Source organism: Sus scrofa, chromosome 6 (genome assembly GCF_054392235.1).
Source record: "Sus scrofa isolate SSC_HxYL_T2T_F1_AM1 chromosome 6, Sscrofa_HxYL_maternal_Yorkshire_Landrace_v2.0, whole genome shotgun sequence".
In the NCBI taxonomy this organism is placed as follows: Eukaryota; Metazoa; Chordata; class Mammalia; order Artiodactyla; family Suidae; genus Sus; species Sus scrofa.
Genome location: NC_139388.1, coordinates 46,304,232 through 46,321,252, shown reverse-complemented (window position 1 = coordinate 46,321,252; position 17,021 = coordinate 46,304,232). Strand labels below are relative to the sequence as shown.

General features: G+C 42.8%; 1 protein-coding gene across 12 annotated transcripts in view; it reads right to left on the bottom strand.

Moving 5' to 3' along the window:
- The window catches only part of ZNF507 (zinc finger protein 507), a 42,562-nt gene that overhangs the window by 18,923 nt on the left and 6,618 nt on the right, over positions 1-17,021 (bottom strand). For 2 of the 12 annotated variants that reach the window (XR_014805966.1, XR_014805964.1), the window contains 5 exons: positions 14,363-16,500; positions 12,303-12,420; positions 7,902-8,016; positions 5,670-6,243; positions 1,369-4,930 (listed from right to left, as the gene is read on the bottom strand). Coding sequence is in view for 3 of the 12 variants with exons in the window: in XM_021094263.2 (XP_020949922.1) it covers positions 6,099-6,243; positions 7,902-8,016; positions 12,303-12,420; positions 14,363-16,500 (2,516 nt within the window). In the remaining 9 variants the exon portion in view is untranslated. Of the gene's footprint in view, positions 1-1,368; positions 4,931-5,379; positions 6,244-7,901; positions 8,017-12,302; positions 13,748-13,937; positions 16,501-17,021 lie in introns of those variants that run through there. The other 10 variants (XR_014805970.1, XR_014805972.1, XM_021094261.2 and 7 more) reach the window with 8 other exon arrangements.

The window sequence follows — 17,021 nt, the reverse complement described above, 5'->3', positions numbered from 1 at the left end:
AAGTCAATGCAGAAACCTGTGATACTGTGATTTATAGGAAGAAATATATATCTCGGTTCTTGGCACAGAGTTCTTATAACCCTCGGAATTTTCTAAGCGAAGAGAATGATAAAACCCTTTTGTTATGTTAATAAGGCGACTTTCGGAGAGCCCCGACTTAACCTAAGGTTGGGGGCTGGTTGCCAGAGGAACCAACCAGGGGATGAGAGGCTTGGAACATTCAGTCCCATCTCCCTGAGGTGGAGACAGAGAGACAGCCGAGTTCAACTCAACACTCACTACATGATTTAATCAATCATGTCTAGGCAACGAAGCCTCGGTGACCTAAAAGGAGAGTTCAGAGAGCTTGCAGGGAGAGCGGCAGGTCCAGAGAAGGCACGGGAGCTTCACCCCTCCTGGACTTTGCCCTTTGTGTCTCTTCATCTAGATCCTTTATAACAACCTTTATGAACAGCTGGTAATTGTAAAGAGACTGCTTTCTTGAGTTCTGTCTCTCTAGCAAATTAATCAAAGCTGAGGGGATCATGCGACCCTCTTTTATAGATGATTTTAAAATCTGATTTGGGAGTTTCCTGGTGGCCTAGTAGTTAAGGACTTGGCACAATCACTGCTCTGACTCAGGTTACTGCTGTGGTGCAAGTTCCATCCCTGGCCTTTGAACTTTTTGGGTGCGGCCAAAAACCAAACCAAACCAAACCCCTGATTTATAGCCAGTCAGTAAGAAGCAGAGTTAACAACCTAGACTTGTGATTGGCATCTGAGGTGTGGGCAGTTTTGTGGGACCAAACCCTTAACTGATAAGATTTGATGCTATCTCCAGGTAGCATCTGAGATTGTCAGAAATGAATTAAATTTGCAAGACACAGCTAATATCTTCTGGGAATTGAGTTATTTAACAGTATAGAAAACATTTGACCTTGGAAAACCTAAGGTTTCTCAAATCCAGCTAAAAATACAGACCGAATTTTTCTACAGGCTTTTTCTCATTGCTAATGGGTCAGTTACTTTAGTCCCAGAACCCCACAGAGATGAGGATGAGGTTAAAATACCCGATTCAGGCCCTGGCTCTACCACTTGTGAGATCTGGGGAAAATTGTTTAATCTAACCAGGTTCTATTTCCATAGCTACAACACTGGGATAGTAACACTCCTAAGTACTGGGCTATCATGAGGATTTAGTGAGCTGACACTGAGTACTTAGCACATTGCCTAGTCCAAGACAAATGCTCTAAAAACTGTTAGCTATTATTATCACTTGTAATATATTTTTATTTATATAAAGAACAGACTTTATAAGATGACTGACCACACATAGGAGACAACCCTGTCATTCCAAATGTCATTCCTATCACTTAAACTGTTCTGGAATTTTTTTTTTTTTTTTGGAGATTTTTCTTTTACTTGTTTGTGTCCTATTAGAAAATCATGGTCATTAACACATAAGCACCCAGTATTTTTGACCCAGCTGATGTGAATCCTTGAAAATCAGGCTCATTACTTTATATAAGCACATACTTCTACCTCTCATCATCTACCTTACTCGTAGGCTATTAAAAAACATCAGCATCAGGTTCAGAGTATAAAAATAGAGAAGCCCTAACCACAGAAAAAAGGATTAATAAATTGGATTACATTAAAACTAGAAATTTCTGTTCATCAAAAGACATCCTTGAGAGTAGAAAGGCAAGCCTTGGAGAGTGCAATATCTGTACTCGGAATACATAAAGAACTGCTGCAAATCCGTCAGAAAAAGGCAGACAAGCCAATAAGAAATGGGCAATTAACAAACGAAAAGCTGCTCAACCTCATACATAACTCGTCAGGAAAACGCCTCTGAGAACAACCTACCAGAATAATTACAATTCAAGACTGACAATACAGGAGTTCCCGTCGTGGTTCAGTGGTTAACGAATCCGACTAGGAACCATGAGGTTGCAGCTTCGGTCCCTGCCCTTGCTCAGTGGGTTAACGATCCAGCGTTGCCGTGAGCTGTGGTGTAGGTCGCAGACGCGGCTCGGATCCCGTGTTGCTGTGGCCCTGGTGTAGGCCGGATCCCTAGCCTGGGAATCTCCATATGCCGCAGGAGCAGCTCAAGAAATAGCAAAAAGACAAAAAAAAAAAAAAAAGACTGACAATACAAGGAAAGTGCTAATGAGGGTATGAACTAGTACAACCACTGTAGCCACTGTATAACCCTTCTGAAGAACTGCTGAAACATCCACCAAAGCTGAACATATAGATCGTAGGTAGGCCCTACTGCCCACATAGTCCACTCCTAAGTATAAGCTCCATGGACTCATTTCCATACATGCATCAAACAACCATGTTCAAAATGGTATTATTCATAATGGGAGGAAATCAGGGAATACTCCAAATATCCATCAACAGTACAGTAAATAAATCGTGGTATAATCTTACAACCAAATACTATATAGTGACAAAAAGGAATGTATTAGTTCTACAACGAATTACACACACACGATGTTGAGTGAAAGCAGCCAGACATGAAAGAATGCATACTGTATGATTTCACGTATATTAAGTTCAGAAATGAAACAGGCATAACTAATTTATGACGAGAGAAGTCAAAACGGTGGTTACCTGACGGGGAACAGGGAGCAGTTAGTAAGTGGAAGGGCCAAGAAGAGGGTGCTGCCGGGGAACTGGCAAGTTTATTTCTTGGTCTGAGGAGTTACAAGGATGACTGTGCTTTGAGACCATTCATCAAGCCGTACGATTTTAATTTATGCAATTTTCAGGAAATTGCTGCCTTAAATCATAAGGTCTATTTACATATTTTTAAAAGAGCGCCTTAAGAGACTTATCTGTCAAAAGCAATGTTTGGATCTCTGGATGTAAACAGAATAACTCGAAAAGGATACTTCTGTAACATTTAAGGAAATACTGGGTATTTTTGGACTGGGTAGTAAAATAGGATTGGTATTAAAAAATCAACATAAATACTTGGGTAGCTCTTCTACTTAAGGAAGAATAGTACTATATACCTATTTTCAAAATATAATCTTATAGAACCAGAGCCATTTTATGGATAAGAAAACCTGAGACTGACAACTATCAGCCATTTACTGAGCACCTACTATGTGCCAGGTGGTGTGCTGAGTACTTCAGCCCAAAGTACGTCCCTCTTTGTCATGCAGTCCCTTCTACCCTCTGCCTGCCGTGTAGTTTTGGAACCTAAGTACCAATACAATTATGTTTCCAAGGGAAAAAGGGTTCAGTGCCTGTTTCCTCCATCATCAGGAGGAAACTTGGGTACTTGAGGAAAATGTTCTACTGCCTCATCTTCCATCTCTAACCAGTCATTCACAAAAGTGGCATTGGAGGCATGTAAACCGGGAGAATTCCAGGACTGCAATATTAAACTAAACCCAAGAATCTAATATGTGAAAATTCTGAATGAAACTTTTTCCCCCGGTCACCCCTGCAGCATATGGAAGTTCCTGAGACTGGGATCAAATCCAAGCCAGAGACGCAACCTATGTGGACCTACAGCAACACCAGATCCTTAACCACTGCACGGGGCTGGGGATCAAACGGGCGCCTCCACAGAGACAAGCTGAACTCCCTGAATGGAACTTTTAGTAACTTGGGGGTCACTGTTGGAAATATTAAGTGTAACTATAACTGATGTGTGGCTGACTTAGAAAGTTCCTTAAAAAAGTAGAGTGTGCTGAATTTGGTAGCACTGGGATGGGATGATGCCCTTTTCAAATTTCCTTGTCCTAACACAGGAATGGGAAGCGGCTCTCTGCCTTGTGTAATGAGGACAGGGCTTCTGAGACAACCTCATGACTTCATGAGCAGAAGAAAGGAAGCAGGCCCTTTAATGCTCCCAAAGTAACATGCTGGGTGCTTAATACATATAATCTCATTCAATCCTCACGAAATTTTTGAGCTAGGTAGTATTCTCCCCCGTTTCATCGAGAAAGGTTTAGCTTAGAATAACATCCGCAGAGTCAAAGGCAGAGGTGGTGTACGGTCCAGGCCTGAGACTAAAGCACAAGTGCTCCCTGAGATGCTGGGCTGCCTCCAAGGCAGCTGACACAGCACAGGGACCTCAGCGTGACAGTGTTTTTACCTGGATGTAGCATCTCTCTTGCAAAATAAACAAAACAAAACAAAACAAAAAAACTAATAAGCTATACCTACCTATCCAGGAACAGAATTACTCCATTTCCCAAATGATGAGAGGTTAACAGCTTTTTGCGTGTGAGTGTGTGTGGTTAAATAATGCTTCAGTGAGAAGTGACAAAGATAAAAACTGGGCCCAATAACTATTAGACAGCTACCATTTATGGGGTGCTTATTACGTGCTGAAATCTTATAATACACGGTGTTTAATTTGGTCCTTACAATAGTCTTGTAACTCAGGTGTCTTAATTATCCTCATTTTAGAAACGACAATACCAAGCAAAAAGAAAAACATTTTGCCCAAAGTTACAAATGCGGCAAGTCAGAGAGCTCAGATTCAATCCCAGGACGATCAGCTCTCAGAGCCGGGCTCTGATACATGAAGCTAAACGGTCCAGAGCACACAAATGGGTGCAGTGAAGGACTGGAACGGCAACACAAAAAGGACAGGCACGGGAAATGAATAGTTATCAACACCACAGAGAGTCTATTACCTAACGGGAACATTAAAACGCGTGATCAGCCTGTTCTGTCCTTGTGCAAAGCTTAGAAGTGGTACAATGAAGCACTCCCACTCTGTAAGAAATTTATCACTGCTGCCTGTGAGCGTGTTTTTTTTTTTTTTTTTTTTTCTTTTGTCTTTTTTGCCATTTCTAGGGCCGCTCCCTCAGCATATGGAGGTTCCCAGGCTAGGGGTCCAATCGGAGCTGTAGTCGCCAGCCTACGCCACAGCCACAGCAACTCGGGATCCGAGCCACATCTGCAACCTACACCACAGCTCACGGCAACACCGGATCCTTTACCCACTGAGCAAGGCCAGGGATCGAACCCGCAACCTCGCGGTTCCTAGTCGGATTCATTAACCACTGAGCCACGACAGGAACTCCTGAGCGTGTTTCTTAACAAAAGTAAGGAATCAGAAATGGACGAGGTATGGACTCTGAGAAAACAAGCCTGAACTCTGTAAGTGTACCAGGCAGCAAAAGTGAATGATCTATATATGAAATAAGTCAGGAAAACTACTGTGATAACTTAGATTAAACTAGATACCACCAAGAAGGCTATGCTAACTAGAAGGCAGGCAGTGTGTGACAAAGAAGAGAAAGCCCTAGAAATACACTGGAATAGAACATGTTAATCCATAACGCTCTGCAGACTGCAAATTCCATGAAGACAAAAGACGTCTCTTTAAAATATTTAAAGAAGGTTAAAAGAGGAGTCACAAGATTTGAAAGGTGGAAAGTAAGTCTTATTATTTTCCAGAGTTCCTGTTGTGACCGCTGAGCCACTACAGGAATTCCGGAAAATAAGTCTAAGTATAAGGGAATAATTACATGGAGGGGATGGTATGACACCGTTTTTTCAAAGGCATAAAAACTCAGGCCAGGAGTTCCCGTCGTGGCGCAGTGGTTAACGAATCCGACTAGGAACCATGAGGTTGCAGGTTCGATCCCTGCCCTTGCTCAGTGGGTTAACGATCCAGCGTTGCCGTGAGCTGTGGTGTAGGTCGCAGACACGGCTCGGATCCTGCGTTGCTGTGGCTCTGGTGTAGGCTGGTGGCTACAGCTCCGATTTGACCCCTAGCATGGGAACGTCCACATGCCGTGGGAGCGGCCCAAAGAAATAGCAAAAAGGCAAAAAAAACCAAAAACCAAAAACCAAAAACCAAAAAACAAACAAACAAAAAACTCAGGCCAAATCCATTAAAAAAGTACAGTGTGAACAAATTTGGGAAATAACATACAGAGACTTCTTTGATGTGACAGGGAGAAGATTCCCATAGGATGCAGGATGTTGCTCATTGGAAGCAAAATCCTAGGACAACAATCCTATGAGTCTGAATATTTTAAGAACATAAGAAAACATAATCCTGGAGTTCCTGTTGTGGCTCAGCGGAAACAAATCTGACTAGTAACCATGGCTGTAGATTCAATCCTTGGCCTTGCTCAGTGGGTTAAGGATCCAGCGTTGCCGTCAGCTGTGGTGTAGGTCACAGATGTGGCTTGGATCCTGTGTGGCTGTGGCTGTAGCTGGCAGCTGCAGCTCCGATTAGACCCCATCCTGAGAACTTCGTATGTCACAGGAGAGGCTCTAAAAAGCAAAAAAAAAAAAAAAAAGAAACAGAAAACAAAAAACCCAGAACACATAATCCTGAGACGGCAGAAGCTTTCAAAATGAATCTTTTAAGCTGTATGACTAACCTCTTCAGGTAGATGTGAAACTTTCCTCTACAGAACCAGCATTAATCATTAAGCTCTTTCATAGATTTATCATGATTATATTTTTGATAGTTTACTTGTTTACCGTCTAAAGCTTCAAGATGGCAGGGATGATAACCTTTTTCTTTTTTTGCTTTTTCCCTGTGAAATCTAGGCACGGCTGGCATCGGATGGTATCTTTTTATTAGGACTACAGTCTAAGAGCCTAACACAGCCCTAGAACACTGTATTTGCTCAATAAATATTTCTCAATGAACATTATAATTCTAGACCCAGAGAATATTATTTTATCCTTGCCTGGATCATATGAGTTTGGCATGGTATGCTATTAAATTTAAGAATAAAGACATCTACCACCCTATGGGATCAAGCATGTTAAGGCATCACATCAGGTTTTCACTTAGATATTAATATAGTAACTTTCCTGCACTGACCTGTGTCCTATCTACAAAACCTGAGGAGAGAGTCAAAATGTGAACCAAGTTTTGTCAAGGGGTTTAAAGAGATCATGCCAATGCCCAGTACCACTGGTCATGGTGACTGGCTTAGCTCTGAGTAGAAACCTGATGTTCCCTCATGGCTGCATGTAGAACAAACTGCTTTGTGACAGCTGGACCAACTTTGTAAAAATATTTGCCCCTTTACTATATGTAGATAACAAGTAGTTTATTCTCAAGAGGCAAAGTTTATTTAAGAAACAATTATTTCTACTCACCAGCCTATCTTGATCAACTCGGAATGCCTGTATTTTCTGAATGTGTATTAGAATTGTCTTTTGTGAAAAGTCAAATAACAAAATTCAAAGACCTTATTCTACACATGAGAGATTCATTTTCAAAAAGAGAACCTTTCATGGAGAATTTTATGGCTTTTAAGTTTTAAGAATCTTTTGCTGGAATATTTAGTACTTAACTACCAAACTGTTGAAATAGACTCTTAAGCACTGAAAATTGCTCAGGTAATTTATATCCAAGAAAAACTGAAAACATCAAACTGATGGATGCAGATATCTTCTTATATTGTAACTAGACAAACAAAATGCCTATTATCCTAAGACTCAGGCTTAAAATTCATATTCTTTAACAAACTAAACAATACCTATAAAACTAGAAGGTAAAAGTTTGCACTTAACCTGTGTTTAAAACAAGTGCTATGAATTTTTAATTTGCTTCTAATTTTTCTGTACTATACAGTACTTAGATACAAATATTAAAACTCTAAGTTTGGAGTTCCCATTGTGGCACAGAGGAAGAAAACCCTACTAGGAACCATGAGGTTGTAGGTTTGATCCCTGGCCTTGCTCAGTGGGTTAAGGATCCGGTGTTGCTGTGAACCGTGCTGTAGGTTGCAGATGCGGCTCAGATCCTGCATTGCTGTGGCTGTGGCATAAGCTGGCAGCTGTAGCTCCAATTTGACCCCTAGCCTGGGAACTTCCATATCCCGCAGGTGCAGCCCTAAAAAGCAAAAAACAAACAAACAAACAAAAACAACCAACCAACTAAAAAACCACTCTAGGATCATCACACTTACCTGTAAGGCTTATCAGAGTTATGGATTCGTCTATGGTTTCTGACACCAACATACGTAGTACTTGTATATTCACACACATCACATCTGTACTGTTTCTGGACCGAAGACTTATTCCCTAGACAAGGTATTTCAGAGTTTTAGCGATGTGCGACAGCATTTACATTCCATTGTAAATGTATTTATACCATACAGTATTAACATTTCAATCACAGCTTCCTCAATGTTTAACAAAATTAATAAGTTTGACTGGAGCCTTACAGGTTCACCTGCATCTGAGCCATCAGTGGATGCAGAGTGAACGTCATTTTCTCTGTAAACACAGATATATTGGGTTGGCTTCTACATAACCTTGTACAAAATTCTAAAATGTAGTAAGCCTGATGCCAGCTGCCCTGCTGACAGAAGCTGCTGAATTAACCAGAGATAACACTGTCAACTTGAAATGTGTTAATATAAGCAATATTGGATATATTGTCTTAGAGAAACAATGGAGTTCCAGTCGTGGCACAGCAGAAACGAAGCCAACTAGGAACCATGAAGTTGTGGGTTGGATCCCTGGCCTTGTTCAGTGGGTCAAAGATCGAGTGTTGCTGTGAGCTGTGGTGTAGGTCGCAGATGTGGCTCGGATCCTGCGTGGCTGTGGCTGTGGCTGGCAGCTGTAGCTCAGATTTGACCCCTGGCCTTGGAACCTCCATATGCTGCAGGTGCGGCCCTAAAAAAACAAAAGGAAACACTGATTTGCCAACAAGCTGTAATTTAATACTATAATCTATTATTCTAAAGTATGGTGACAAAGCATATGTAACAAATTCAATACAAAAAGCCCAAAGCCTTTTAACTCTGTAGGTTTCCTGTGTTTATAACTGCCAGCTATCAATGCAACAAGAGAAAGCAACAGCAAATTATTAAGTGCTATTTAATATGGTATAATTATATTTAGTAAACTGGCAGGTTACAAGGATTAACATGGATATGAAGCGCTCTGAAATACAGGAAACACGGGTCCATGGAAACAGGCCATGTTACTAAACTCACTCTGCAGCAACAGGGCTGGGTAATTCAAATCAAGGTAACCTTACGGCAATACAAACAGAATGACTTGATCATATGAAACTGTTCCTGACGGATATTCAACTATTTATTTACTCTTCTGTCAGCACAAAGTCCATAGGCCACTCACAGCCTGACTGCTTTATATTCAGAAACAAAGCAAGCATAGAAGCTGAAGAACAGGATGGAACAGGAAGAAAACTTAGGTAGAACACTAGCACACAGTGCACGGAAGTGGTACAAAAGAGAACCTACACAGAAATTTAACAAAAGAAAATCCTTAGGTTAAATTTAAGCTTTCTAAAATTGAAATTTTCTTCTGCTAATAACTACTTCTGCCAGGCAGAACAAAATGTCCTAATTTCCTGGCATAAATCTGTAACATTAATACACACACTAATCATAATTATAATCTAAGTATTGCTCTTAATTGGTAGGTTAAAAACTTGGACTTGATTATAAGTGGCACTGTTCCAAATACAGTTTTAAAAAAACTTTGAAAAAATGAAGTGTGAAATATTGGATAATGGTTTTGTGTGAGAAATATTACAGATCAATGACAACTAATAAAAATGACAGATGGAAAAACTTAATATAGCACAGAATAAGAGCCTGTGCTACTTCTAGCAACTGTTTCCAATGGAAAGACGATTGGACTGAAAGTTCAAAAACTTGGGTTTAGTCCTCGCTCTGCCACTTAGTACCAGACTGATCACAGGCAAATTATTTTACCTCTTGAGGACTCAGCTGTCTCATCTACAAACTGGAAATACTAGAACCTCCCAGCCTGGTTTTAAGCCCAGGAACACTCTGTAGTCTCCCTTCCCTGCAGTCTGGACACTACGTGCACGTCTGCATCCAGTCTGACTTGTCACTAGCTGGAGACTTCTTGAGGGCAGGAATCGGTCTGTTCTGCTTGCACAGAATCCCCAGGGCTTGGCAATTTATTTACATTCATGAAGAAACACCACTGCTTTGCCCACGGCTCTCTGAGGGCACCTGTCTTCCTCAATGGGCTGGGCACCTCGAAGGCAGTGACACTTCCATTGCACCCCAAGCCCTCAGCACACTATCTAGCTCAAGATGGGTATACCTGGCAGAATGAGACGTCTGAGGTACCATTACACTGGACCTCTGAGTCAAAAACATGCCATAAGTTATCTTTGCTGGCATGACAGACAGAGACTGGGAACCCCAGAAGCACACATCTTCCTCTTGTTTTTTTTTTTTTTTTGTCTTTTTGCTATTTCTTTGGGCTGTTCCCGTGGCATATGGAGGTTCCCAGGCTAGGGGTTGAATCGGAGCTGTAGCCACCGGCCTACGGCAGGGCCACAGCAACCCGGGATCCGAGCTGCATCTGCAACCTACACCACAGCTCACGGCAACGCCGGATTGTTAACCCACTGAGCAAGGGCAGGGACCAAACCCGCAACCTCATGGTTCCTAGTAGGATTCGTTAACCACTGCGCCACGACGGGAACTCCTTCCTCTTATTTAATATGTTTATTAAATGGCTAAAGACATTTTCATAGAACATGTTTTTGTTTTTTTTTTTTTCTTTTTAGGGCCGTACTCATGGCATATGGAAGTTCCTGGGCTCGGGGTCCAATCAGAGCTGCAGCTCCCAGTCTACGCCACAGCCACAGCCATGCTAGATCTGACCCATGTCTGCGACCTACATCACGGCTCACGGCAATGCCGGATCCTTAACCCACTGAGTGAGGCCAGGGATCAACCTCACATCCTCATAGATACTAGTTGGGTTTGTTACCACTGAGCCGCAACGGGAACTCCAAACATGAATTATTTTTACCTTCTTTGTGAGCTAAAAACTTGTTCCTTGACCTGACAACTAGATTTTGAAAGATCTAACAGTGAATCAATAAAGCATTGGTAGAGATGGCAGTTCACAGGAACTCTACCACCGCTTCAGAGAACAGCGAATAGAGCTGAGGTGGCGGAGTGGGGGAGAGGCATGGCAAGCAATTTAAAATCCATACGTGTAACCCGAAGAAACAGAGTATGAGCCACAAAGAAAAGATGCTGCAAAAATGGAGTGTGGTGGATACGATGCTAACGCTATGAAGCTCAAACTGGTTATTTTAATTTTGAGCTGACATTTCAATCTTTTTAATTCCGTTTGTGAGTTTTAATTTGTTAATCCATTTGGACAGTTTTAAATGACTGCTTTTGGGGATGGTGCTAGAAAAGACATATTCCACCGCCGGTAGTAACCGCAGGTGGTGCCACTGAGTAGTACTTACTTTATTCCTTCATTAGGGATTTATGGTCCAAAGATATCAAATGTTTTAATGTCTCCTTTAAAGGGATATGGAAACATAATGAATTAAAATAAAAGGAGGCATTCAGGGCTATTCTGTAAAAAGGAAACAAAACCGTTTTAGCTCAGCCATCTATTGCAGAAACAGATGCTATGTCATAAACTCCTTTTGTTTTGGATAGTTTTACAGGGACGGCATCTGTTTGACAAGGGAATTTTGGTGCTACAGTGGTGTCAAAATCAGTTCTTTCAGAAACATTCGAGAATCAGTTATGCTTTCTGGGGTATAATTTAATGAAACATTATGGTAAAACATTTTACTCTGCAGTTGTTTCTAACTTTAATTCTTAGGGAATCTAAAAAGGAAAGTCACCCCAATATGTTTTATTTCCCATAAACACTATGTACCACACTTGAAACATTTAAAGTATATCAATTTAAGTGAGCTGATGCAAGGAAACACAGCTTATTACACTTTATCCCTAATTCTCTGGATGTGGCATCCGCCTTTTCATGGAACTCTAATTGAATCTTTTGATTCTAATATTCCTATTAGCAGACACTTGGCCGACTGGTACCTAACGAGTACATAAAAAGAGGCTGTTTTTTTTTTTTTTTTTTTAAATAATGCAGATGAAATCTGGCAGTCACACTTGGGTAAGAATAAGGACACAGCAGGAAGCCTCAGTTAAAGTTTGAGTTGGGGGCCTACCATCTGCAAAAAACTCCGTTCTCAGTGGGTCAACTGGTACCGAGAGAGGAGAGGAGGCTTTCTTTCCTCCCAGCTTGCTGGCATGTTACCTCAGGCTTCCTGCTGCGCTTGGCTCTTACAGGACAGCATAAATTTCAACATACATCGACCCACACAGTTGAAGCTGCGTACTTAGTCATACAGTACTTTGTTGAGTACTCAGGATTTCCACAGGAACAGATCTAAGATTCACTCATGTAATATAAACACGGAGGAGAAGAGATGCAGTTTTAGTCCTGAAAACAACCGTCGTGACAACAAAGAGCATCTTGTGTCTCACACGCTAGACAATGGAGTCTACATAAAAAAATGCAGATACCTTCCTGAGCACATTTTCCATCAGGGATATCGCTGGAAATTCTTGACTCATTAGAGGTTGCTATTGACAAGGTATCTGGAAGACTGTGCTGCTCTCTCTCATGGTTCCTCAGTTGACTCTAAAGAAATGGAGAGAAATTAATATGTAATTTTCAATAAACATACCTGCACAGTTATTAGGAGGCTGTACAAGGAGGAGTTCACTACTTTCATGGCTCAGTATCTAAAACATTACCAACATTTAAACATCGAATGTACCAAAAGACCACTTCACACACGTGACAGCTTCTGGAAAGAACTATGCCAGGGAAAACACAATCCTAACAAAAAAGGCAGTTCCTCTTTTCGTCTTCTCTGAAAGGAAACCACTGCTGTCTCAGGGAGCGCTTATGCATGGCACGTGTGTGCTTCCCGAGCCGCCGGCGGACCCAGTGGAGGAAAGAGCAGCGTGTTCAGAATAACTCAATACTTTCACAAGAATGTATCCAAGCAGCTAATGTCTGGTCTTCTGCTGACTCTGGCTTTAAATATCCACTAAATGTGTAAGAGAGACCACTTGGCACTGCCACTCCAAGGACTTCTTCCTCCTTACCCCATGAATCAAGAGTGCACCAGCAAAAGAAACTCCTGGAACTTCTGCAGCCCGTCTGGATGGCTACTTGTCCAGTGGCCTGAGGCCATTTCAGAATGTCATGGGGGAAACCCAAGTGGCTTTTTAAATTCCTAATTACCTTTTTACTACCAGCTGGACCCCATCTGGGGCTAATCTGAGAAAAAGTCTACATCCCCGCTAGCCCTTTAGGATACACTTCCTCCCCCGCCCCCCAAAATAGTCAACTAGCACACTGAAGAAAAGTTCTAAAGCAACGATCCAATGAATGCAAGTTCCCTTTAAAAACACAGTATTTCACACAGGTTGCTGGTTTTAAGGTAGCACATCAAATGAAAATCGCACTCAAAAGTAATCGTTGAGAGTCCCTTAAATGTCCCACCAAAACATAATTACGTGGCTCTATTTCCACGGCACTGTCTTTCATTAAATCCAATACAGTCCACTTTTCCTCCTGCAATGATATACATCAGTATTGGTTGGTTGCGTAGCAGCTGAAGTAAATAACTTGCATTTTGGGGCCAAGTAAGAGGAAAAATAAGGTTTTTTTGGCATTGATGACAAGGGTCAAATGTGTGTACCCTGTTCCTCCAATGTATATCCCCTTGTAATTTCCCTTCACTTTAAAATTAATGTTTTTTTTTAAGGGCTGCACCTGTGCCATATGGAAGTTCCCAGGCTAGAGGAGGGGTCTAATTGGAGCTACAGCTGCCGGCCTACACCACAGCCACAGCCACAGCCACAGCAACACTAGATCCGAGCTGCGTCTGCGACCTGCATCGCAACTCATGGCAACGCCGGATCCTTAACCCACTGAGCGAGGCCAGGGATGGAACCTGCATCTTCATGGATACTAGTTGGACTGTTTCTGCTGCACCACAATGGGAACTCCCTAAAATTAACACATTTTAAAAAAGATATTATGGAGTTCCCATCGTGGCTCAGTGGAAACAAATCCTACCAGTATCAATGAGGACACAGGTTCCATCTCTGGCCTCGCTCAGTGGGTTAAGAATCTGGCATTGCTGTGAGCTGAGGTGCAGGTCAGACTGAGCTTGGATCCCATGCTGCTATGGCTGTGACGCAGGCCAGCAGTTACAGCTCCGATTCAACCCCTAGCCTGGGTACCTCCATATACTGTGGGTGCAGCCCTAAAAAGACAAAAAATTAAAAAAAAAAATTACACACTAAAACCCGAAAGCAATCAACACAGGGACTGTTCCGGAGGCGGCAGGCTGGGGAAAAGAATCCTACACCAGACATTCTGAGAACACAGATTTCAGTCCCAACGTTAATACTAATTAGTTGGGGTCCCATGGGCAGATCATGAAACTTTTTTGGGCTTCAGGTTCCTTATCTATAAAATGAGGTGGGTGGCCTCTATCTACAAAGGTCCCTGCTTGCTCTGAAGGTCTGAGGTTCTCCGAATGATGTCACGAACAGACACTTACCTTATAATGGAAGGACTCCTCACACTGCTTGCACTGGTATATTCGTGCTTTACAGTGGTTGATCATGTGGCTCTCCAAGTCTTTGCTGTTGTCCGCTATGTGCTCACAGATAGGACACTGATAGGGCTGTCTCTGCCGGTGGACTCGCAGGTGCTGCTTGATGTAGCCCTTGTTGCCGCTGGTGTAGTGACACAGGCGGCAGCGGTAGGGCCGGTCGGCGTTAGGGATGTACTCCACCACGCTGCTTCCTGACAAACCCGTGTCGCTGTTGGGTTGGCACTGGGCGTTGTCTTGCAACTCTTTCAAAATGTCGTCATCGGAAGCGTTTTGGTCTGTCCTTTCCCGTAATTTTTCAATCACGGTGAGCAGGGACATGCTGATGCCTGTCTTTACCTGCCCGTCTGACAATTCCTGCCTACCCTCCGGGAGTGCCACCAAGGTAGGGTTGCTTTGGTTGAAGCTCGTTAACCCCTCTGAAGAGGTTTTAAGTGGGGACATCATTTTAGAATATGCTGCCAACGTACTGTCTACTTGCCTTTGTCCGGTGTCTGGATCTAGGAGGTTGATGTTCCCGTAGTGCCCAAGGTTGGCTCGTGTGAGCTCCACGGCTCTTATAGGCATTGTGACCAGGGCTTCTGCAGCCAACGAGTGCAGCCTGAGAGACTCGGAATTTGTCCTTCTCCGGCCTGGTGGGGCATTCTCATCGGTAGGCAGCCCTTTATTTATTAACTCGCCATCTTTCTTCTCTGTGTTGCTCCAGCCTATGATCAACCCCCCGATGTCCACGGTACACTTCTCGGCATGATAGACGTCGTCGTTTCCTTCACATTCAAGCTTGGCTTCCGTCGCGCTCAGGTTTTTGCCCTCTTCAATTTCGGTGTTCATGAGGAAATGTTTCTGTGACAGAGTTTCTTCGGCACTTGGCAGCCGCTCCACGATCACGTTAACGTGGCCTTTTTTGTTCGGGCTACTGCTGATGATCTTCTGTGCTGAGGAAAGTAGGCTGTCGGCCACCAGATTCTCCTCTGCATCCGAAGCCACCTCTAGCACTTCTTCCTCGTTGGCATCGAGGGTAACTGACTGACTTAGGTGAACCCCCTCTTCCACATTCTGCTCTAAAGGAGATGAAGATGATAAGGGCTCTGAGCTGCAAATCTGCACTTGCACCGATGGCCCGTTGTGGATGCTCAGTTCGTTGTCTCCGATTGCAATGACGACTGCGTCGACCCCGCCAGCTGCAGCAGCCACCGAAGAATCCAGCAGGCCCAGGGGCTCACTTTCATTTTCAAAGATTGGGTAGGAGCAATCAACCTCCCCAGCGTGTTTCCAAGCATGTGTTTTCAACATTCTCTGCTGGCCACAAGTGTAACTACAAAACAAGCATCGATACATGCCATACTGCTCATAGGCATACCATTTCCTCCTGCCCATTTCTGCCACGGATGCCGTCTGGACCATGTGAGTCTGTGGTGGGTTGTCCACACTGACTGCGTTGTCAGGAATGGTTTCGGTATTTCTTTCTGAGGTTCTCGGACACAAGGAGTCAGTGGGGCTTCCACATTGTTGGGCTTTGGGTTGACTGTGACCGTTGGCATCGTTTTCGTGGTCGTTTACCACGTGGGCTTCAAGTTCCTCTTGGCTTTTGGATGTGATATGGCATTCGGAGCACATTAACAACACTTCATCCTGCTGACCATGCTGCCTGACGTGATCTTTTAATACAGAAAAAGACGACGACAGAAACTTACAAAGGCTACATTGGTAAGACATAGCTTTCCCATCATTCTGGGCAAAAGAATCAGGGGTTAAATGGATTTGTGACATCTCAGCCCTTTGAAGAGCAGCAGCAGGTGACTGGGTTACTTTAGCGGGGATCTCACAAGATTCTTGACTTTCAAGAGAGCGTGTTGCAGCATTTGAACGTGACCGTTTTTTCCCAATCAAAAGACATTTTTGTGACTTTTCGTGTTCTACTATCTTGCTTAACTTTTGGATAACGTGGATTAATGGATCTGTTTTAGCTTTTCTTTGTTCATCAATTTCCAATGATGAACTGATGACAGTTTCAGCAGTCAATATAGCTTCCTGTTCCCCAATATCTGGCACCAACATGGCGATGCTGCTGCTTTCTTCCATATCTAAAAAGAAGAATGTATGACCGAAACAAACACCAGGTTACAGGATAATTACAGGCATGTAATTCAGGAAATCTAAACTTATCTTAGAGTTGAAGTTATTTTAGGTATTTTCTAACCCAGCAGCTCCATATTAATATACTTGGCTATCCTCAATAGAGGCTTTTAAGAAGCTCAGAAGTCTTCTTTGGAGTGCTATCCCCTAACAAGGCTGATAATGGACAGCTTCCCATTCTTCATTTCCTTGGAAAGGACTAACAACCCGCAATTCCCTTTTTCTTCACTTTTTCCCCCTCTTTGACATCTAGCTGGTCTTAATCAGTACTTTTTCTCATTTGCACAATGCCCATGCTCCACTCCCCAGAAAAGACTGCTATTCCTTTTTGGAAGGAATGTGGCGGTTCCCAGGGCATGCGGAACCACCTCACCTTATTATGAAATACCATTCTGTAGAGCCAACACACGACTGATAGGGTTCTTGGGAGACAACGTAGCATACCAAATATAATTGTGGTTTTCTTACT